The sequence below is a fragment of the Asterias amurensis genome, chromosome 8 (assembly GCF_032118995.1).
Source record: "Asterias amurensis chromosome 8, ASM3211899v1".
In the NCBI taxonomy this organism is placed as follows: Eukaryota; Metazoa; Echinodermata; class Asteroidea; order Forcipulatida; family Asteriidae; genus Asterias; species Asterias amurensis.
In genome coordinates this window covers 2,575,680-2,601,138 of record NC_092655.1, presented here as the reverse complement: position 1 = coordinate 2,601,138, position 25,459 = coordinate 2,575,680, and the positions used below count along the sequence as shown (strand labels likewise).

Here is a 25,459-nt window from a genome sequence, read left to right as displayed (position 1 = left end):
ATTTGCATTGTGTACACATTGAAGGTTAAACAAATTTGTCTACAGTTCTACTGTGTATGTGTATAAACCTTTTCTTCCTAATATTAATGTAACAATTAATCACAATAAGTGCAAGACAGTTTCAATAATAATAAAAAAAATTCTTAATCAAATTATACTTTTAGTTTTACTGCAATAAGAAAGGATAAAAATAGTTTGTATATAAAGAAAAGAACAAAATTTTAATATATATTTTTTGTTCAGTCTTAAAGTATGTTGATACTTTTCCTCATTGTAGATTCTAAAACATGTTTTATTTAACTAATTGGGAAACAAATGAATAGTGTTATGTGAAGGTGATAAATATAAATTTCTAGAAAAACATTTATAAATTACAAAATAAAATTGCTTTGGTACATAGGTCATACGAGGGAGACAAAAGCCCTAATCATTGTTCTCCCTTAACATTGGTCTGCTGCCCAAATGCCGGAGGACCATTCAAAATTCTCGCCAAGTGGTCTAGCTGGCTAGTTCAGTGAACTAAAAAGTGTCTCTATTTAATATCAAGTATGGACAAGGTCCGGTTGGCCAATCACTAAAAAAGGTAAGGGCAAACCCTAATTATAATAATTAATATTATTAGCCACTGTGGCTTTTGATGATTAGACCAAATATTGTCATTGTTGTTTGGGTCAACCCATGGGGATGCGACAGCATGTATAAAAGGGACATGCTGGTACCAGTTTCTCTCTGCCGCAACAACACACACACAAATTCAATTTTGAGATGGACTCGGTCCTGTGTGAAAAGACTGCGTACTATCAGACAAAGAAAGTGTGGCTGCTTACTCCGGGAGGAGCTCGACGATGCGGCACAGGGGAATGATGGGAGCGACGAGATGGATAAAGAAGGGCAGTTCGTAATATGGAACCGGGTCTGTTTATCTTACTATGGGGGTGATGGAAAGGGGGGGCACGGACGTCGCGCTAGGGGAACAACAGGACAATGCAGTTGAGTCACTCACACGCCCGCCACACAGGCTGCGGAGTAAGAAAGAAGCCGCACATGTACGCCGTCTGTAAGAAGGTGAGGAGAGGACACAAACGCGTGAACATCTCCCAACGGAGATCTGAGGCGTCGTGCGGCAGTGAGTGGCTAATACAATTAGCCTTAGGAATCTCGGCTCCATCGTGTCGACGAGATGGCTGGCTGTACAAATCCTTGGGCTTTCTCCTCTTACTAAATGATGCAGCCAATGCTGCTCTACTTTATTGCATTTTTTCTTCTTTTCCTCTCACTGTCCCCCTACGATCTTGTTTCCTGAGATGCCCAGTCACGATGAAGTTACTCCCCGACTTTGCCCGGCGACGGTGACATCAACGACGACCGCAAACAGGGTTGGGGGACCAGAGAGAGAGAGAGAGAGAGAGAGAGAGAGAGAGAGAGAGAGAGAGAGAGAGAGAGAGAGAGAGAGAGAGAGAGAGAGAGAGAGAGAGAGAGAGAGAGAGAGAGAGAGAGGCACAATCCCACCTCATGCATACTGCATGGATCTTTAGTCTACTGTGAAAAATGTTAGCTCCAAAAGACAGCCGGTCTAACGGCTTAGAGGGGTGCGTGAGTAATTACTCCGCGTTCTCCTGGGGGGGGGGGGGCACATGATGACAGAGAATATCAGAGATTGTATAACCAGCAAAGCTTGTTTGATCTTATTCTTGCACTCAGTAAAGAGAGATTGGGATCTCCAATTGCCTGGGAGAGCAACTTAGCTAGAAGGTACATGTTAAAAACAAGAAAGGAAAAAAAGGAAGGAGAGAGAGGGCTGATGAGGCAATCTCTTAGTCTTATAGAGGTGCAGTCCATTATATGAGGTTGTCATCCAACCAGATTTAAGGAGCTATTATTGACTATATTAGCAAGGCGCAAAGGATTGATCTCCTTTTTTTGGTACATGATGTACAAGTACGCTCAGAAAACTCTCTATGATTCATGGACACAAATGCAAGCTAATATGCCAGTCTGGGAACTGTTTCCTCTTCCAAAATTCTAACAAATGCCAAAGAAGGAGCCACTCAACAAAGATAATTATTTGAATTCCTTTCCCAATTTGTACCCAGGGCAAAATTACATTGAGCTGCTTAAGCACAACAAGTAGCTTAGCACTTCCGCTTACTAGAATAAGATTACCAGCTGAAATACCTTGTGTCACATATATCTGCGACTGGTATCCAGCATATTTGTGCTAAGCAACACAAGTTTAAACCATTTTTCTGCTTTGAAACAGCTGTATAAAATTGGGCACCAGTGGGCTTAGGGTAACATCAGTGAGTGCATACCAGCAAAAGTTGTCACCACAGAAAATACAGTTAAAAAAGATTCTTTAAAAAAGTGTCTAATTAATATTTAGACACACCCTGAGCCAGCTACGTGATATTATGCAGGTACCTCTTAACATGATCTTCGCCATCAGGCGCAGAGGCAATCCAGGTTGTTATATCAAAGCCAAGAGAATGGGATACAGGCTAATTAAACCCCTTCACTGACCAAATGCTGAGGGGGCACTACCTTTGTCAGTATGCTGATGGGGTTGAGAACCCATATAGAGAAAGGACCCAACCCCCAAGGATGAGGGTAGATTAAAGCGTTAACAGGTTGGCCATGGATTCCCCTTCACTGTCTGTGGTACTATGGACAATACCCGGGGCCCGTACAGCTCTTCAAGCCCCAGCTGACGGTAATGATGCCCGAGCGGGATCAGTAAATAAAAAAACCTGGGAACAAAAGGGGGACTGGGCTGGCAAGGACAATCCACAGGAACCAGGTGGGCTGGGGAGAGAATTCGATGTGGTAATCAATGTTTGGAATCTACGGGTAGGAATTGTGAATACGACATGACAAAAAACCTCTAAGCTACAGATTTTGACCGCGGTGTTACAGTGAACAGAAAAATGAGGGTAAGGCAAATGTGGTCACTAAATAACTGATTTGTAGCCATTGTGAAAGATGGTGGCTATGAGTCTGACGAATAATATCTTTCAATTCTGTTCAGAAGTGTACATGAAGCCATAACACAAATCTTCTCTGAGTGCTTGTTCACCTCATAATGATTCTGGTCTTGTAAATTAAATTCCAGTCCTGTACTTAGCATCTAAGCTCTGTGGTCTTGTGGATTTTAACCCCCAATTCCAGCCCTGGATTACCCAATAGACATTTCAACAGTTATTCCTTACAACCCCCAAAGTCCACACATTAACATATTCGAGAGCAAAAAAGGGCACCTGGAGGCTCTGTATGTACCCCCCCAAGGACCCCCCCCCCCCCCTTCACCAAAAAACTTGATCAGAATTATAATAACACAGGAGGGAACCATAAACCAATGACCACACGTTGACCCAATGACCCAACAAGCCAAACCACAGGTTCTAAGTCAAAGATAAAAGGGTTGTTAACAACAAAGTATGGCCAGCAGAAGATAAGTACGGGTCTTGTTTGGCTTTAGAGGCAAACATGGCACAAAGTACACAAGAAGATCTCCCACTTGTCCTTGGTTTCTTTAGCTAAAAAATATCCTTTCCATTAGCACCTGCTAAATCCCTTTTCACACAAGAACAATTTTGAATCCCCCTGAAACCCCCAGGAGAATTTGGTCGCCCTTTTTTCACTATTGAATAGCTCACCTTGGCAAACAGGGTTGTGTCTCTGTGGGTTAAAGGCATGCTATACTTTTGGTAATGTACATGTGACCAGTATCCTCACTTGGTGCTCCCTTAACATGTGCATAAAATAACTATTAAACCTGTTAAAATATGGGCTAAATCAGTCATCAAAACTGCAGGAAAATCTGAAAGAAAAACAACCCACATTGCATAGACTTGTGGGTGAAACTTCATGCATAAAGCCTTTCTCAACTTTAGGTTTCTAGGCGGAAAAAACGAAACCACTTTCTCTGAAACTACATAACTTCAAATAGAGGGTTGCTAATTGGCCCATCCCGTGCGCCGCACGTAGAAATATGTGTTTTCTATTGTTGCATTTTTGTATACCTCTAAGTAGGCAGCATGGTGATGTCAATGCAAAAGGTCTAATACTGATCATATATCACAATGTCCGATACATTTTCACCACACATCATAACCCGTAGCCTACTACTACATGTAAAGGTAGCTAAGCCTACATCATCATAATGAAGTCATAACATAAGACATGAGCCAGCACAGTGTATCGTCATGATGTAAACGCACTATCCAAGTTGCATCACTGACTTTAATTAGAATAATTTATGATGGCAGGCGCTACATGGACTGTGCATGCTTGTTCATAAAAATTATTCACTAATTGTAGACAGAGCAAAGTACTATTTGTTGTTAACATGTAGTATGCCTTGTCCAATAATGCTCATGTACCTGTTCATCACATTTTTTTCAAAAGAACAAGTGGCAGATTAAAGGTTCACTTTTAGTAATTATGAGCAATTTTGTAAATTTTGTTTTCTTGTTATTACCCCCAAAATTACTGCCAATAAAATCAAAACAGCACAACTTTTTAACCTTTTGTACTGTACAGACCTTTTTGTAAATCCCATGTACATATTGTTTTAATGGCTTATAGTTTGATTCAGTAAAGTTCACAACTTTTTAACATAAGTTTTCTTGGACAGTTACTCCAACAGTTCTGGAGAGACAGAAGCCAAAATACAATACAAGATACAAAAAAAAAAGTATTTAGTGATTCTCTTTACTTGTACACAGTACAATAGTCTGTGCCACATGTTGAAACACAAAGAAATGTCGTCTAATGTTTGTATTTGTATGACTGTCTGCGTACAAGCGAAGCTTCCACAGAGTGGAACTTTCTTTTTAAGTTAAGGTTTGCTGTAAATGAACAATACCCACAGGGGTATTTCAACACAAACTCACCAAGATTTCTTCACCAAATGTTCTACACAAGAAAAACATTCATGTGGCGTTCCTCTCACACATCCAGTTATCCTCAATGACGACGTTCAAGGTTGGGGTGGCACCAACAAGACAATCCACAAGGAACAACACTTCAAAACTTCCTGTGTTCATATACCGCTAACAAGAGGTTGAACAGACCACGTGCAGTGGGGGGAACACAAAAACACAAGACCTCTATCTATTGCATTCCACCAAACTACTATTGTTCCATCAACGCAAAAGCCACTGCAGGCCACAGGGCACAAGTTGGGGGGGGGGGGACACACAAAAGAACACTGACATGTGTGATATCACAATGTGTTTCCGGTTTTTCTGTTCATTGTGACGACATCAAGTAATCTTCCAACTATGACAACACAAGAGTACCCCAATGCTGGCGCTGGTACCTAACCAACCCCCCCCCCCCACCACTTTTTTTTTCATTCTGTTGTTTATTTATTCCTAGTTCCTGCAAGCCTGCACACTCATTCCCTCCTTCAGTCCTTTGTGTTGGAGGGTACGGACACCCGTCACAGTGACACACAATCTAATACTTGCGCAGCAGAGACTCGTTCTAACCCTTCATGTGTAACTCTCTCTACAGCACACATACACACACCCGAGCGGATGTGATTAAGACTACTACTTAGCATAACCTTTGTCAGGGTTTCTACGTAAAAATGAAATGAGGTGTGTACATCTACTGTATACACTGTATGTAAATGTACGTGTATCCTTGGACAGTAGCCTGGTTCCTGAGTACAATCCTTGAGTGAGAAGGGTACAATAAGGGGGATTAGCGGTGGGAGTCTCAATTTAGGATATTTCTGGGTAAAGCCTCTCCTACATTTTTAATCAAAATGGTGGTGGGTGTGGGAAGGTTTCATTGATTGTCAGTGAAGTTCTTGTAAAGTAAAAAAAATTGAGAATTCAACGCTTCACAGAATCAGATGATACTGATTCATCATGGAGAATATGAAAGAATTTGTTTATGTTGTCTTTTTTTCATGATTACTCTTATCAGTTACCTACAGTTGGCACATTTTATTGTACATAGTGTAACATAATACAACAAATACATCCTGAAGTGTTTGTTGTAAAGTCCACAGCAAGCTAAACATTTTGTCTTCTTCTCGACTTTCTAAAACCTCAATTCAAAACCTTAGATCTATTCTTGATTGGGCATCAACATTTCAAATTATTATATTATCAAGATTTCCAGTTTGACCATAGACAAAATGCCCCATGTAAATAAACCAACAAAATTTTCGGTTGGGAGTGAATTTAAAACATCAACTTTGGTGGAAGAGGAAATCTATCATATTTATCTGAACGTCCTACTGATGGAAACTTCCATGATGATGTGATTAATAAATATGTCCAAAGAAAAGTTGTTATTTCCAGGTTCAATCTGGAAATGACTGACCAGCTGGTGATCCATTTCATTATGATCAACAGTGCTGTCCCACAACACAAGGACATTTTCCTAGCATTATAAGAAGTTACACAACAGCTCGTGTCTTTAGAGACCAAGCTAGTCTCACATGTATTTGAAACAGCATTCTGCTGTCCAATGCCAGTTAAAACACTATAGGGCCAGTCAAAATTCAGTGATCCAGCTGGCAACTTCGGCATTGAAAAACATCCCTAATGAATATGTGACTAGTGACAAAACTACTAAAATGACAAGCCACTGGTCCTTTTGAACATCTTTGGTCCGACTTTGGTTCCACGTAAATTGTTTTAAAACGTGAATGAAACAATCTCGACCACTTTAAGGGCTCCTAATTTGTGAATATGAACAAGACTTGCACAATCTTTTCAGGGCTGAAATGCGTAAGCACAGAAATCCATGGCAAACAGAGCCGTTAAATTGGACCAGCCCTTTTTATTTCAGGAAAAGTTTCCCTGTAGCTTGTGTTTCTCTCTTGGCTATATAGTTAAGTTTTAGCCGAGTCTACCTGGACTGAACTTTGACAGGTCCTCAGAAATGTTAACTGGTATTTTGCCATCGACTTCACTGGCGAAATGCCAATTAAACTGTTTGAAAAATGATCAAAATTCAGTCCGAGTGGTCCGGCTGGTTACTTCGTTGCTACCCAAAGCTACTTTGTAATCCACTCCATGCACAAAGCATTCGGTTGTGATTTGAAATTGAAGTTCCGTACTTAGTTCCGTACAAATAGTAACCTGCAAAGACAACCTCGAGGTACAAGACAGTAAAAAAAAATTGAAGGGCTAGTGAAATGACAAGATCTCCGGTCCCACCAGCTAGTCACTGAAAAGAGCCTACATGTAGGCCTTCGTTCCTCTTTAAAGGGATCACTGAGTTGTATTTGTTTCAAATGTAAATGTTCATTTGCCATACAAGTAAGAATATGGCAGTATGTCAATTTGGAACTGGACAAATATTAAAGGGGCACATAAAACAGGACTATAAAAAAGTTTACGTCTTGCAGTTTGTATACCTTACCTTGCCATCTCTCCTTCCAGAAACAGCAAAAAGAAATCAGAGCCAACTTTATGGACAGGAATTGCAAAGAAAACAGAAATGCTGGGAACAATTCATGGATCTGATGACACAGGCATCCCGGAAAAGTGCCTAACTATAAACAGGCATCTGTAACATTTATGTTGGCTATTTGAAAAGCAGTCAGGGACTTGAAAAATCAGGGTTCTTCCCCATGTATCAAGTAAATACTGTCATCTTTTATTAGATTCTACTTTTCAAAAGGTTTTATTTAGGCTCAGTACTTGGGACAACTCTGTCATGCCGGCAACCTTTCTTTAACTTTCTGAAAGATAATATTTTGACCTGAAGCTTTCAGCATTTTCCCCAAAGAGCCATACAAACAAAAAAAACAGTTCATGCACTTGAACGTCTAAAGTGAAATGTCAAACAAAAGCAACATCCTGCTCAGTTGTTTTCTAGAGCTCAACCATTAATCGGACGGCTGATTTCCCAAAAGCAAACACAACCAGAATAAGTTCCAAAACACCCGACAAACAACCTTGCCTAAACGACATCAGCAGAGAGCAACATTTGTCCAGACTTCTATTTGTGTTTTCAAGTTATGCTATTGCAATTAAATTAACTTATGAAAATTTGATATAATTACAACTTGGAAAAATAAAAGCGTCAAGGACTTTGAACTTTATATGGTGCCCTAATTTAATCTTAAAAAATGTGATCTCCCAGAATCGCTTGGAGTACATTTCTAAGCTGACACTAAAAAAAAAATTGTTAATAATAAACAACAAATATTACAAGAAAATAATGGAGGGAGAACTATCTGTGGATGACTGCCGGGTACTATTACAAGTTTGAGTTTATTACACTCAGCGTGTCATATGTTATAACCATTTCCCGGTATTGGGTTACATAGGCTACAACACGCGGATAGTTCTACTCCAGTAATACAGCCATGACCATCCTCATTAATCATTATGGTTAAGACAAAGGCTGTGTACACTGGTAGTGTCTGTTTGACTGCTGATCAATGATAAACCACTAAACCAGATTTTTAGAGGATGTGTGTTTGGAAGGGATTGGGAGGTGACAATATTCATATTAGTATAGACCTACTTGTACATATATATGCACAGAAAGTTTCTCTACCTCTGAAATGTTTGCATTCTGGACATAAGTGTTAACCTTCTTTTTGTGCATGTTTTCATGACACTAAATCACTGTCCCTAAATTTAAATTACAAAACGATGAACCGATGAAGCTTTTGCGGACAAGTACATTTACAACTTGACTGATTGACCAGACTGCATTATTAATTTGGGTATCAATTATCCTGCGATTTAACTCTCTCTGATGCGCGTTTCTTCAAGAGAGGGAAGAGGTAATGCATCTAATTATCACCTTGTAGAAAGAATGATATCACATAAGAATTAAGGCGTTTTGAGGTGTGTTTTTTTTGTTTTTGCAGTTTTGTTGGCTTACCAGGATTGTGCCGCCACAGTTAATTGGATGATTATAAATAAAATGGACGCGGTTTGACAGGACTTTTGCTATGTTGCTAACAAATTGGCTCTGTTACACTACAGAGGGCGCTGGTTTCAAAGCGAAAGTGGGTTCAAATGAAATTCCTCTATTTTAAAGATTGTCTTGTTTGGTAAATGGATTGCACAAGACGTCATTGACTGCCATCTTTGATAACAAACAATGTAAAAGGGCACTTGTATACACGCTGCGTACTCTCAGCCAATGATAGCCTTACATGCATGACAATTCATCAGCAATGAGGGCCAATGCAAGGGGTCTATTGGGTTCAATATTGGATGAAACTCTACGGATCAAAGACCAAAGGATTATGCCATGACATGGTACATGTATTCTACAGATGGATAATCAGCAGCTTTATCAAATGAAAGTGAATGTGTTTTCAAATTTAGAGTAAATGCTCAAATTTTCTATCAATCATGAGTTGAGCAGACTTTCATTTGAGCATTGTTTTTTCTTTCTTCTGATTAACAGCCATTTAGCTGTCGACGCCATTTCGATTATTGCGGATATGAACGTGTCTTCTAGACTTGAAGTAACTGAGCCAATATATTTATGACAAAGGTAAAAACTCTGCAAGGTATAAAGTGGACACAATATGCTCATTGGCTGATTCACCTAGCCTGGCAAAGAGCTGAGACCTCACAAATGTGTGCATATCTCTGCAGCAAGGTTTTGCAGCCACATTAGGTTCTGTAGTGGAAGTGGTGGAAGTGACCGACTGGGCCTTGAGTGCCTGAACCACTCCATGAAACCCTGGTGTGACTAAACTCTACATCAATACCGTATCACGTTCAGTACTATGTTGTATGACTGGTTTTTGAAAACTGGGTTTAGAACATCATTTCCTCTTACTATCCCCCCCCCCCCCCACCCACCAGAAAGCAGAGTTTTGTTGTGCTTAGCTCATTATTTTTTTGCAGCTCTATGAAATTAGGCCCTAGTGGATTCACACTGTATAAATTAAAACTAAGGCTGCACAGTGAATATTGATTTACAAACACACACAACCAGGCAAAAAGTATAAAGGGTCATTATATGTACAATGCACACTGAGTACTTTAGTAAACCCATGGTAAACCCTGCATCCTCTTGCAGTAGTACTACTACTTACTAGCAGTACCTACCACATTCATCTGACCACTGACCCTGATTTGCCCCTGGTGAGAATTTCACATCTGTTGCACTGGGTCTCACACTGACTGAGCTGTGTATGGGGCCAAGTGAGGTGGCAGCTCAATGCATCCTTTTCTTCACCATAAGAGCTTATTCTTGTCACACAGGGCAGTATTTCTTTACAGGGCCTTATTTCAGCATGCAAAAGGGACATGGACCAGAGAAATATTTCTATAGTGCGACTGAATTATCGGAAAAGGTGAAGAGATTGCCTGGAGAGGGTCACCTTCAAAAGGGCTCCTGTGACATGGCCCTATATGAGCAAGAATTTTACCTTGTGTACATAGTAGCGCAGAATGTGTATGTACCTTTGTATGGGAGTCAGTCGTGGCTTAATTAAAGGCAGTGGACACTATTGATAATTACTCAAAATAATTATTAGCATAAAACCTTACTTGATAATGAGCAATGGAGAGAGGTTGGTGGTATTCAACATTGTGAGAAACGGCTCCCTCTGAAGTAAAGTAGTTTTTGAGAAAGAAGTAATTTTCCACGAATTTGATTTTGAGACCTCAGATTTAGAAATTGAGGTCTCAAAATCAAGCATTTGAAAGCACACAACTTCGTGTGACAATTGGGTTTTTTTTCTTTCATTATTATCTCGCAACTTTGACAACCAATTGAGCTCAAATGTTCACAGGTTTGTTATTTTGTGCATATGTTGAGATACACCAAGTGAGAAGACTGGTCTTTGACAATTACCATTAGTGTCCAATGTCTTTAATTAAAGAGGGGTTCCATGGTCAAATTCAGTTTGGTGATGCACTGATTTTCCAATAAATATAGCTCTCATAATAGTGGAAAAACATTTAAAATGCTCTGTTCTCAAGCTAAAATGTCATCAAATTTTATACTCTTTTCAGAACGAAATTGGAAGTCATCGAACAGCAAAAACAAAAGAGGTACTATGTATAAGAACATTACTAAGTCAAAATGTCAAATTTAATTTTACTTTGCAAGAATATCATCAAAATTCAGAAATTAACTACCCACTCTCAGTACAAAAATAAGCAGATGGTATATTTAAGGTGTGACACCAACAAACATTTTGAGATTTAGCCAACAAATTGAAGAGAAGGCTATTTTTTCCTTTTTGGGGGATTCATATAAAGAACTCTATCTACTGGATTTGACATTGAATCCCTTTTTTCTTTGGCATGTTTTGGCACAAGCTCCCTATAATTGTATGTATCATATTTCTTTCTTTCCAATACAGCAGTTTCGTGCAGTTGGGCTATTAACAAAGAATTTTTTTCCCAATTTTTATTTCATCTATTGTGGTCGTATTCCGCTGTAAGTACCCTTTAAACCTGTTTGGTGGCTATTTTTAGTCCAACAAATAGGTCATGGTAGGCCTCAAAAGCTCAAGAGGGCATGGGGGCAGATTGTTGTACTTGCCCCCAGTGTCAGTCTTGTATTTCACATACTTACATGAGAGTATGAGCTTGTGTAAGTACGTGTGTATGTAAGCCCATACATTAGGATATTCGGCATGACCTCAATATTGTGTAAGTATACACTCAATACAAACTCTAAGTTCCATTCGCTGTTTATCATACAATACAGTCCTGCACAGGTACAGAGAGTATATGTACCAACACGACGGAGATAGAACTGGCGTTTAAACTCAATGGCTGCATGCATTCAACACAAAAAGATAAGGGTACACTTTGAGGGCGTTACAATCATATTTTTTTAATCAAAAGGGCATCTGCGCCCACAACACATTGCAGGGTTGAGAGGAATGGACAAAAAAAGTAGAGGTACCCCTACATTTCCCCCTACTAACAGACCCCTATTTCTATTCTAATGTACCCCACTCACCCCTAAATCCAATTTGTATGCAAATGTGAGTTAAGCATGTCCGAGTACATACTCTGGTTCTTGTTCTAAGGTTATACACAATGGAAGTCCACCTAATAAAACGATGCAATAATGCCTACCAGTAAAAGACAGTGTTATCAGACTGTTTCAACCCACACAAAAATCAGAGGCCCGTTTCCATCTAGACGGCAATACACAAACGTAGCGCTTCAGGGTTATATATCATGCTTACCAAACAACATTTTATAAACAGTTTGGCATTACTAGCATACCCCCCTGACGTCTTCAAGTCCTGAGGAAACTGTAACAAGGTGAGAGAGGGAGAGAGAATCCAAGACAACCCAATTTTATCGTAAGTGCCGCCTCGCAGAAATCAAATTGCCCCGCAATAATTCTTGTTCGACAAGTTTTATTGGGAGCTGGTCACTTTGTCGATGTGCCGTGCACTATTACACTGAACACCAACTTGCATTCATAAATACAAGTTAACTCTAACATGCAGAGTGACTGCATGAGGTTTATATACAAGTACTTAGTTACATCATTTGAACAAGTTTTGTTTTCACTATAAACAACACCCTGTAGGTCGGAAACAAATTTCACGGTATGCATATTTACCTGTGAAATCAATCCCCCTTTGAGAATGAGAGCAAACCATGCTTTCTGGCACTTACTTTCCATTCCAACGCTTTGCATCCTCTGGAAGAAGATGCTATGTCCTGATTGTTATTATTATATTATTTCTAAATTGGCAGCAGCTGCAAACGGCGCAAGATCTGACTGAAGCCATGTCCTCATTGGTGGCTACGGCTTGTATGCTTTGTCATCTTGCATAGAAGTAGAGGACATCCCTAGCGATACACTCTGCAACAGTTGTAACCCTGGCAACAGTTTTGACTATAGCCACAGTCACTAATTCCATACAGTCTTATTTCAACTCAATGTAAAGTTTTTCATTGTTAAAACTGATTTATCTTTTAAAAAAATAACCTAATTTCTAAATCGTCCTTAGAGCAAGAATTTACAAGAATTTTTGTTGACTAAATCTCTACAATATTAGCCATGTCTTTAGATAGAAATGAATGGTCCCAGAAGAGAAACACACAATGTACAGAAATCCCCACCCTCAGAAATGCCAAACAATGTATATTATCCATTAATACGCCACATATATGATAAATATAACATAGGATCCATTCAGACACTGTCATGACTGTGTACTTTGTCATGATTGAAAAACTCGACTTCCTGCAAGGTTTGAGAGAGACAGAGGCACACACAGGACAAAACGGACTCCTGCCGGCGTTACTTATATATAGTCACAAAATTACATTTGCAGCAAAGTTGTAGTAATGTGTCCACCACCTGCTTAAATTCATTGACACTCTGTTTTTCACATTGCGAGGTCAACTTCTGATTTTCACAAGCTTCTCTTTGCATTTTTAATGCACAAATGTATGAATAATTAAACTGACAACTTTTTAGATATGTAGAGAAGACTCCATCTACGTGTAGGTTGGTTTGATTCATTTTTACAGCACAATTTGGTGACAAGGGACTTGGCCATGTCGAGGAGCTCTCAGCTTAACTGCTGTAGTGTAAGATATTTACCGCGTTCCTCCAATGTTCTTGGTATTGACTCCTGAGGTTTCAGTTCTAATATTATAAACACTGACCTAATGTGTTGTACAGGTATGGATTAAGGTTTGTTGTAGCTCTTTACTCCTTGAGCCATGACATGCACGAGGTTCGTTCTGCTATCATGGTAATTAATAGCAATATTTGTGGTGCAAGTAAAGATCCACATTACTGTATGTTTCAAGAATAGCAAACATAGAAACATAGAAAACTGGACAGTTCTGGACCTGAATCTTGCCAGAATACTCGGATCAATATTGAATACTCAGACCATAGAGAAAGGTTTCTCTATGGTCAGACCATAACCAGACCTCGGACTAAGCACATCTGTGCCGGAGGACACAGCTGTTGAATGCACTATGTACTTATCCCTTGCAAATGAAATTTTACAAAAACAAGTGTGAAAAGTGTTTTGTTTACATTTCACATGCTTGCTTTCTCGTTATACCGCGCAAAAGATTTAATCTCAAATTCTACGTTCTGTTTGCAAAAGTTCAGTATCTTCACTTCAAGTAAACAGACGTATAATTTATGCAGAGTTATTCATAAATGTAATCAGACATATCAGTTTTAAACAGAGTTTTTCCGGCTCGCGTACTACTCACCTGCGTACGTGCAGTATGCCCCTGTGATTTGCTCGATGGCTGTCCCTGTTTCATATGGGTACACCTCTAAAGTGTATCTCGCCAAACTCAGTTTATCCTCACACCAGTCTTTATAACACTACAGTTTTCACATATCAAGTGGAGTGCATAATAATAAACAGGTTGTCCTTCGCTGGAGTTGTATGTAGAATGGGAGTCAATCAAGGGGGGGGGGGGAATGTCCAGATTAAGTTTCACAGCAAACACATAGATGTGTGTCTTTCCAAAACAATTGTTTTGATTTGGAGTGTATACATAGTACACAAATGTGTACAAAAGCAACTTGCTCCGTGGCAGTACAGTGATGTTGTGATGGTAGTCGCTATGCTATGATGACTAGTGCAGCTTGCTCTGCTGTATAAGGTTCTCTGGTCGCCACATCACACACGGTCAATGGGTTTTCACTATCGGTCTCTCTCTCCACTAGTCACACAGGAAACGGATTCCTATGGGCTGACTGTACTCGTATTCATTCCCCTGGACTGTAGGCAACAATGCACCCCTACAAAATGAATGGCATGCCAGGCGCTCAGTGGTGTGGCTAGCTGTGGTATAGCAGTGTTGTTGTCGCCTCCATCATTGAGCAGTGTTGTTCACCGAAGCACTAAAAAACATTATGAACCACCATGGGCAAAATAACAACTATGGGGGACCATATACTCCTCATACACAATCCACCTGCTTAGTAATGTGAGGGTCACACTATGCTTTATGCCCCATATGATACAGTGTGTTGTGAGCCTATGCTCAGTACAGCAGACTACACAGGCTTGTGTTGTTGTACTGCAGTCAGTGCTATTGCTGTGTGTACACACAGAACACAAGCCATCCAACAGGGATAATCTCTGTAAGGCCCGTCCATTCAGCTTTGAAGGGGTGTTCAAAGGAATCCGATGGGGAAGAAATCACCAAGCCATACAGAAAAGGGCCCAGTAAGTAGGGCTGGGAAGTGACCACAATACTGCATCTACTTAAATGCTTAGCAACTGAATCCTGCCCTGCATTGGACAATTCTTAGCACTGACCTAGCTAGGTCAAGTAAAACGATGTTTTTTTCCACCATTTTCCACTATCGAATATAAGAAATCCAGCTTGCATGAGACAATGGTAAATACTGAAGAGGTTCACAAACCCACAGGAACTTTAAGATCACCCCAGCCTAGATTCCTTAAATTCAGGTTAATTACAACAAAACACAATCCACAAGCCCAGGGAGAGACTTAAAAACATGTGTTAGAATTTGCACTTACAAGAATGTCAAAGCACTCTATAACATCCAGACAATCTTTCAATTAGCCAAAATGTCAGGTTTATTGATGCCCTGCTTCATTCATGCTACATTGAAAGAAATGACATACATACAATGAGTCCTTCACACAGAAAAGTACATTAAAAACAGTTAACTATTACTAATTGCCTAGTGTCTTTAAAATGAGGTTATATCTTTTAAAGGCACTGGACACTATTGGTAATTACTCAAATAGTTGTTAGCATAAAAACTTACTTGGTAACGAGCAATGGAGAGCTGTTGATAGTACAACACATTGTGAGAAACAGCTCCCTCTCAAGTAACATAATTTCTCACTCAAATATTAAAAGACTTCAGGCCTGAAGCCTTTTATTATGCATCTGAAAACACACTAATTTGCTGAACAAGGTGTGTTTTCTTTCATTAATATCTTGCAACTTCTCTGACCAATTGAGTCCAAATTTTCACAGATTCCTTATCTTAAATGCATTTGTTGGTATACACCAAGCAAGAACACTGGTCTTTGACAATATTACCAAAGATGTCCAGTGCCTTTAAGAAAAACCGACAGGCTATTTCTATTTTTTCAATTCTTGTAAGCTGGAAGCTTATCATAAAACCTGTATGCTATCCATCAAATGATTCAATTGAAAGCCGCCCTCCGCATCTTCAATTGCAGTCTCCAACCATCCACAAAGCCCCAACAGTACCTCAGCAGCTAACTCATTCCTCTCTACACTCCTGGGAGATCTGGCCTTCGATCTTGCTCCGACAGTGACACCGAAATATACTACCATCATCGCAGCTGGCCAGGGACTAGTTACACCTTTTCATGTACAAAAGTGCAGGTAAAGCATTTTCCACCTTCAGTAAATAAGACCATTTATCGGGCAAATTGAGGGCTCTTTTTTAATTTCTATGTTTTAAAGGCATACTACATGGTCCTTATCAAAACCAAGGCTTCAGGTTTGGATTCGGCTCAGGCTAGCTTAGCCCTGCAGTTGTTTTGATATCAGGCACTCAGGGCTTCAAACGAACGAGAGGACGGAGCTTGAAGAAAAGCATGGGTTTCGAAAAGCGCCTATGTATGGTTTTGAATATAACATGTCTTATCTTGGCCAAGGAAGGGCTGACCACTACCTCATCTATCAGTTACAATTTGGCTTAAAGATGGTGGATCTTACAAACTTGCGAAAACTCTAACAAATGTTATTCTACAATACTAACAGAACAACAAATCGATCAAGATGTGATCAAGATGTAAACAAACAAATTATAAAGACTAAAAGTTCCATGATTTAAAAACAAAATAAAAGCTATGATTGAAGAAATCTAACTACATGTATATGGTCCTTAAAAAAATCCTACAGATTTTAAAAAGCTCAAAAGTAACCACCATTATTAGTAGATTGCTGATACCCTTTAACTCATTTTGAAGAAATGTATTGTGCATTCGTATTTCAGAAACAGATGAGATTTTTGTTTTTTTGGCATTCCCACTGAAAAAAAATTATACAAAACAATACATCATTCTACCCAAAGCCAAATCCAACTTCTCATGACCTCTGTAGTGACTTGACAATTATGCCAATGAAAACAAGAACAGTCTTTTAACATTCTCGATTAGAGCATTAGAGTAATGTACTTGCCTGTCGTGTAAGTCAATAATTCTCAACTTGCTCCACCACCCAATCCACCCAGAAACAATGCCAATATTTTCCCATTAGCTTTGCTAAATACTCCACCACACAGGGCTTTAAAGGTTAAAACCATGATTAAAAAAAAAAGTAATCGCATTTGCATACAGAGAGTGAGCACAAGACCCTATCTGATAACTCATAATCTCCAAAACAAAAACTCCAGTTAATCTTAAGCTGGATTAGTGAATCAAGCTGAAATGTTAAGTTGGCTGTGAGTTTACATGGATTACAAAATGTGTAGACACTTGGACCCCGTTCCCTCTGGGCCCCTGCATTGATCTCCCAATTCGAGAAAAAGGCGATCAAGACCCCGAAAGGGCGATCAAAGGGTGATCAACGAGAAACAGGCTCCAGTGGGAGCACGGGGGCAATCAGGATCTGACCGTCCAATTTTGATCCTCCTCGGGAGTAGGAATAAAGCGGGTCTTATCGCCCTCGTGGATTAATGGGCGATCAAAAGTCTAGTGGGAATGCAAAGGGCTAGCAAACAGTGTTCTTTTGAACCCACTTCCATTCCCAAAAAGGGGAATCGATGCGCGATCATACTCAAGTGGGAACGCGACCGTGATTTCACGCCTGCAGCCAATCTTGTTGCGGGATCCCAATCTCGCAATTGTGGATCCAGCGGGAATGCAGTCTTTGGTTCACAAGTGTAACATAACAACTGTACTTTTTCTAAAGTTTTAAACTACATATAGGCCTATGGACCATGTGAACTTTGTTTACAATGAGTGTGACCTTGTGCATTCTCCAGGTATTCTGGCAGGCAAGGTACTACACTGGTTTAAATTTTGTGTCATAATTTCCACATAAATCCAAGAGTTATGAAAGTAAAGCATGAACAAGTTTTGAGATGTGCCCACCATATCAAAAGTTGATAAAAATTGGACAGTGCAATCTCCATAAAATATATAATTTCATGTTTTCTTCCGCTAGGCTGTGTACAAATCGTGCCTGCAGGAAGTCCAGGTCACGTCGTCTATACAATGATCATTAACTTCAAAACAAAAGAGCTATGTTCTGAACTAGCAGTATAATCTAACATTGGGTTCCATCATAATGATAAAAGAAATTGAGACACCTTTTTGGATTTGATGGCAGTGCAGAGACAAAGCTTTGGATGTCATCACGACATCTTGATTTATATTTGGGGGTAGGAATCAGCGTAGTGAATTTTTAGCCTCCAGTGAAAATGGTGGTCATATGACGGAGGTATAAATTCACAACGCTGAATTAAGACGTCCTGATGACTGTAATAGGTACGTTGCTGAACTACCCTCCAAAAGTGTTTCTAAAATTATTTGTTAATGATGAACTGTTTGGTTACAAGTATTTTACATGTAGCATGTCTGCCACTCACAACCTATCTCAGATGCGATAATAGTCAACTCTTTCTATAATAAGAACTACATACATGTATTATAATGAGGCTTTGCTCATAAAGAGCAACTGAAGTCCCGAATCTCATTTCTGCATTTTTTCCCCTTTTTTTCTGTCCTCTTATAACAGCGTTCCTGTTTAATAAAGAGGTAATTTGGCCAGTCCCAGTGACCTTGTTATAACGAGAGTCCACTGTACAGACTAAATGTAAGGCCAAGTAAAAAATAGAAAAGGGGGAAAAACAGAGGATGATTACCAAGTCTATTTTATTTATTTCCTTTTAGAATTTTGTTGTATAGGAGGAAAGAGCTAGCCTAAATGTGCTGGCTTTGGAGAACTTTAGAAACCTTTCTAAAAGTATAGGTGAATTAAATAAAATATAAAATAAAAAAGAATGATGCCATGTTGAAGCCAAAATAAGATCAAATTTTGTCTTTTTGTCCCCAAAGGGGGGGGGGGGAATGGATGCAGCTTCCTTCAACAGAAACAAGTGATTTTTTGTTGTTTTATTTAATCCCATTTTGAGGACATAATATACATTCATTATTATATTAACGTGTCACAGTCTAATCAGCACACTGTACTTTCCCTACATGTCAAGTAAAAAAAATATGGTTTTTAAATGTTGCATATGTTTTCCCTGAAATAAATGCAGCATACAATTGTTTTACCAGATGAGAGATCGAAGTGTGGCATAAAACAAATGCTGCCTCTATAAAAGTAAAAAAATCAGCATGAGCCCAACAGACGCTGTGCTTCACACAGCACTAAAGCACAGCGCTAGATGAACGGGCAGCATTGCAGCTGCACACATTAAATATTTACACATGGCGGGAAAATTAATAGCGATGTTGTTTCTCTTCCCCCCCCCCCCCCCCCCTCACCAACTTGAAGCTGGGACAATTGTGATGACACTGTCGCTGCCCAAGAGGACAAAGGGAAAGCGTGCACCGAATAAGGGCGTTGCAATGATATTAACAGAGAAACTAATCAAATGCTGCTCAAGAAGTTTCTGCAATCATTAAAATTTGATGATTTGAAACCATACAATGAAAATATAATTATTATTTTTGTTTTTGTGTGTAGTTTTTAAACTGTTAAGGAGTTTCTATTTGCCATTTGAAAAGTCGATCAAATTGTGTCTGCTCTTGTTAAGGTTAAAAAAATAACTATTGACGGAATATGCAATTTTTTTGCCAGGAACATGCATTTTACATAGACCATCATCTTGTCAAGAAGAATTATCATACTTTACACATGTTTTAAGATAATGCTTTATTAGTAGATGCTCTCTTTTTTCCAGAAAAAAATCTCCTTCCAGGCAAAACAAAAAAATGGAAACAAACTTTGCAAGCAAGCAAGAATATAAAAAAAATATTGTTAAGAAAGACACGTTATCCCCCGTAATTTTGTACAAAACCTTACGCTGCCAGAGTCCTACCAATTGGCCGGGCTACCAGCAGTAGTATCTTTAGTTTTCAGAAACTGTGAGTTATTACATAGCTATCTGTTCCAAGCAGTCTTGAATGCCATACCGAAGGAAACAAAAAAATATAACAATAGATCTAGCTGAAACGCATTACAAATGCAGTTTACTTTCAGAGATTTAAGCATCACGAAAAGTGCACAGAAATGTTTATTTAATCTTTATTTGCCATTTATAAAGAATATACTTGTAAAATTGATAACAGATTTTCTGTGTTAGAAGAAGCACAGAAGTCACAATCAAGTACATGTATTTTTCATTTTACTTGGATGAACAGTAACAGCAGCTTTATAAAGTGCTCAATCCACCCTTTGCTCATCAAATCATTTTATTATGGCTGAATCACCGATTGTTCAGTTTAACGTTATTAGTTCTTCAATCACAAAACTTCAATCACGAATCTGAAATGCGCCTGCCACAGGGAAAAATTTGTTCAAATTTTCCTTTCAAAATGGAATTGCATTATCACCAGGCCAGGCCCAAAGTTTCAACTTTGAAAAGGCCAGTCCCATTTTCATTTTGCAAGGGGAACTTCCATTGCAAAATCTTTAAGACTATGGGAAACATTTGAAGGGGCACCAAGACCAAGACCTGGGCTGCGTTCTACTGGCGCAAACAGATCGCAACTGCTCGCAAAAACCTTTGTAATAATTTGTGATCGATTGGAACGATTGCTTGCACACTTTGTAGGGTGGCAGTATGACACTGCTCTGTATGCAGTAAGGTTTTATTATTCTTAATTGAAAAACACAAGACCGCTGGACTAGTCCGGTGGTGAGTTTATTGGCCTGAAACTTAAACTACTGGCCTCAGGCATGTGGTCCTGAGTCAAATTCAAGCCCCGTTTGCAGTGCAAAGATTTTAAAATCATTGTCACCTCAAATGCTAACATGAAACTCATTATTTGAGAGGGGAGAAATAGTACTAGTGATGAACACGGGCAATTTCTATAAGTAGTAGGAAAAAAAGTACAAAATGTACCTGCACTTTTATAAGGCACTCATAAAAAAAATCACCTTCAATAGCAGGACTGTAAATCATGTAATGGACACATTCGTTGTACTGGCTCACTGTCTAGATCCATCAAACTTAATATGAATTTCAAATTTTCTAAATGCACTTTCCAACGACAAAAAATACACAAAAATAGCTCATAATATAAAAAAAAAAAAAAAAAAAAATGAGCAACTTTCTTTATAATGGAGACTCATCATAACTATGTGAGCTTGTCTCACAGCACTCACACTAATCTACGATGTGCAATTAGCTAACAAGGAACTTTGAGATAAATTTGTCAATTTCAAGTTGCTACAAATATTTCACCATTATCTCTCTGTGAAATATTCCGATGTTGATTCAGACTTAGAAATTTATTACCAACTACTGCTAAAGTTATTTTTTTCTTGAAAATAGAGTGTACATAGTTTTGATCCTGTAGGTAGATGATATTTTTTAAATGATTTGATGGCAGTTCAGCTTGCAGTCAAAACATTATAAATACAGGTAATCTGTAGCTACCACCAAGTATGACTTACGAGCATAGTGCTTACAGTATTAGTCTTCTTCATCGTTTGTTAGGTTTATTTAGTGTAATAGTTTAGAGTGAATGCAATTGTTAAAACAGCCCTTTAAAAGCAACTGTAATGATTGCATTTGTAAGTTGTAGGCCTATATAGATCTTCATCAGCTGTATGTACCTGTTATCTACATCACTTACTGTAGCACCGTCATTTTCAGAGCATGAACTGCTAAGAATATTGGCCGCAGCAGCCAAAAATCATTAAAGAGGGGCTCCAAGGTAAAAATTCAGTTTTGTGATGCACGCATTTTCCAATAGATAAAGTCCTTATGAAAGTGTGGACAAAATTATTACAAGTGTCTAACCTCATGCTAAAACGATGTGAATTGGATTTTGTTATATTGATACTTTTTTGAATGAAATTTGAAGTATGACATCATCAGACGTCCAATGCTCAAGATTGCACAGTAAGGCTTTTAAAACCAAGATGAACACCAAGTCAGAAGTTTTCTGAAGTCCTCATTTTAATTCAGCGTGTTTTAGCCAAACTTTTGGTTCAGAATGACCGGTGAGAACCCTGTAAGCATATGGGCAATTCCACGGTTAGTTTCGTTACACTTTTAGCTGCTTAGTACAGCTCTGTGATCTCCAATATTAACATGAAAGCCTATCAAGTCTCCATTTTTGTACCATGGCTACATCTTGGTTAGACCTAATATACAACAAAATTACAAACTTCTAGACACATTTATTCCGTTGTTATGATCAGTTTAATTTTGGTTAGTTACGTTACAAAAAAGGGACATGGAAAAAAAATGCTGTCTTTGAACAAAAAGTTTCCTCAACAGGGTACAGCTGAAACAAACTTTACTATTTCTATAACTACAAGGGTACTAGCAAGTGTTTTGGTAGGGAAAAAATAAAATAACTCTTATCAGTTCCAGGCATTGCCCCAAAATCATGGTTAGTTACGTTACAGTTAGTTACGTTACACTTTGTCCGTGACTAATACTATTTGGGATACACCCTTTGTACTTCACTCACAGCTCTAATCTGGTCTATATTAGTAACTAGTATGCAATACTACACTATATACAAATCAATTAAGCAAAAAACAATGGAATAAAGTAATATTTGGTAACAAAAATTGCAAAAAAGGTATAAAAAGCCATTACCTCGCCATATCATTAACCCAGGTCACATATATACAAAATGTTTATATCTGTAACATATAAACTTGTTCCTTTACATTCATAAGCCATGCAGTATTTTAAAGTCACAATAAACCAAGTGAATTTCTCTCTTACATAGATACCAAAGAAAACAAAACAATAGAAAGGATGTTAAATGAGTCGCTTGTCTTGACTCTTGGTCATGGACACTAATCTTACAGTTAAACAGAAATTTTGAAATGCTCGCGATTGTTGACATTTTCTGGCACATCTAGCTTGAAATCATTTTGTCCCTCGTATAGAAGATACAAACATTTTGAGTGGGCCATTTTACAGAAGATGCTTCACTGCCCCTCCCATGCCATCCACATGACCTTTGCCATGGAGGTGCAGAAGAAAGTCCAGCGAATTTCAATCTTGTGCTGCTCTTGAAGTACAGCTGTCACGCTCCACAATGCTTTTCAGCTTAATGCTTAAATGGGCAGTCTCTCTCTCTTCATCACACCCTCCCTCCTTTCCTAACCCACCCTGACCTACCAACACCAGTTCCTCTTTGCCCTTCTACTACATACATGTACCCCCTCCCTAATTAATAACTAAAGCCTTTGATTATCCCATGTACAAAGGAAGACTTATTATAATATTAAACCTTTTGAACACGTTCCGGTCCTACTGTTTTTGTGCTTAGTCCTAAAAAAAATCTCTACGAGATGCACATCAAATGTTTTTGTTTTTTTCACACTAATCGCATCCCATGGTCTGTTTGCACAGGGCAACAAGCTTATAATGAGTTTGCTTCCCCCTTACATACAAGCTGATATTGTTGACGATTAGACAGCAAAATCTCTCGCTGTTTCTTATGTCACAAAATGTCTGGACGGCCACTGCCTTTTTCTCCTAGTTGTATTTTTTGTAGTGACTAGCTGCCTTTATGTTTTCTTAGTGTTGCTAATTGCTTTTCCTTGTTTGAAAATGGCCAGTTTGATCTATGGACATAAAAATAAGGAACAAAGTCAATCAACTTTTTTGAAAATTGCAATTTTTATAACTACACATATGTATGTACCTGATGAACAATGTTAGAATTATACACATGCAGCACTTGTACAAAACTCTCATTAATTTAGTATATAGAAGAGAAATACAACTTTAAGATAACCCTTTAAAATAAAATTCATGTGGATTACACCATGTAACTTTATTGTCATCAAACTTACCCCAAAAAGTTCACCACAAAAGTTGAAGAAGATGAACTTGTAGGACAGGGGTGTTGCGCATGGATCTTGCATACATAATATGCATACAGACAAAATGAGGCACATGGCAAACAAAACATTGCTAGAAGTTGAATTGTGGGTCAAAGAACAGTATCACACTTCCCTAACTTGTTTAAACTCTACAACATGGCTGAAAACTTATGCTTGTGTCAACTTAGCAGCATCTTAATAGTCTTTATGTCGGTTAGTTACGTTACGGTCCGGTTAGTTACGTTACATAGTTAGTTACGTTACAGTTTTTGACTGCTTCTATTTTCCACATGGTACAATTTTTATGATTTTTCCTTCCTTATTTTAATTAAGGATTGCACCAAGTAGGAAAATTCAAGATATAAACATTTTAATTGATTGCCTTCTCTACAGGCAGAAACAATTGGAAGTTTTGGTTAGTTACGTTACATAAGGTTTAATGGAGGTACAAGCTTCACAGATTGATGGTCTGAATCTATCACAAACACAAATTTTGACGATTGCAGCCAATGTGTAGGTCCAATCAATGAATAAATATGACTAGATTGATTTGATACCTTGTTATCTTCCCCCTTCAGTAGTAAATTGAAGTTGCACAACTTTTTTACACATAATTTCATGATAAAACATTGTTGGCACAAAAATTATTTTTTTGTAACTTTCTTGCAAAGACATGACATTGAAACCATTTTTTCCTGAATATTTGATGTATATGCTACAATATAAGCCTACTTTTTACTTAAAAAACACAATTCTAAATTTTGAGGTCATGTCCACTTCTTCATGGAATTGCCCATATGCATCTTTTTTTGAAATTCTTCAAAGCTACAAGAACTAGATTCATTGTGTCCATATGGATGTAATGTGTACATACATGAAGCGTTTATCATTGACAAAATACAGCTATTTCACAAAAATCAGAAGAAATTCACCCATTAAGTTTCCCTTTTACCAGGGAAATTAAGTGTGTATTTTTCTTCAAATTTTGTATAAAAAAATAGACTTAGACCAGTGTAACATATGCAACTAAATGTAATAATGATGTACAATTTTGAACAATGAACAATGAAACACTGCGTCACTGTCCAATAGAGCAAGGACACAAAATCTTTTCATGAGGGGGATACTGGAAAAAGAGTTTGGGGACAATAATTGAACACAGCACTACATGCAAGGCAAAAATTATTAAAAACCCTCTTGGAACACCCCTCTCTGTTTAATGGAATATGCCTTGTGGTCCTGCTCCAATAAATATGCCCAATGTATTGAATTTGCATATGACTGACCCCCAGTTGACCTTGGCATAAAAAAAAACTGCTTTAGTGGTCGGCAATGCAGTTCAATGCTTCATTACCCTTGCAGCAATCTGGAGTGGAGTATTGAGAGACCAATGAAATTGCTGTCTTTTTGTTATAATAAATATTATATTTTAACGGTTTCTGGTAAAAGAGGCAACCTCCATACATTTATGATGCTATGGTAAACCATATAAAAGAAGT

At 38.4% G+C, this 25,459-nt stretch overlaps 1 protein-coding gene across 4 annotated transcripts in view; it reads right to left on the bottom strand.

The window, feature by feature from the left end:
* Positions 1-25,459, bottom strand: part of LOC139941116 (RING finger protein 44-like) — a 71,268-nt gene that overhangs the window by 19,866 nt on the left and 25,943 nt on the right. Inside the window, exon 1 of one of the 4 annotated variants that reach the window (XM_071937553.1) lies at positions 14,169-14,981. The exons of 2 other annotated variants lie outside the window; for them this stretch is intronic. In XM_071937553.1, the coding sequence (XP_071793654.1) occupies positions 14,169-14,222 (54 nt within the window). In that variant the 5' untranslated portion in view covers positions 14,223-14,981. Of the gene's footprint in view, positions 1-4,892; positions 5,260-14,168; positions 14,982-25,459 lie in introns of those variants that run through there. One more of the 4 variants, XM_071937555.1, reaches the window with a different exon arrangement.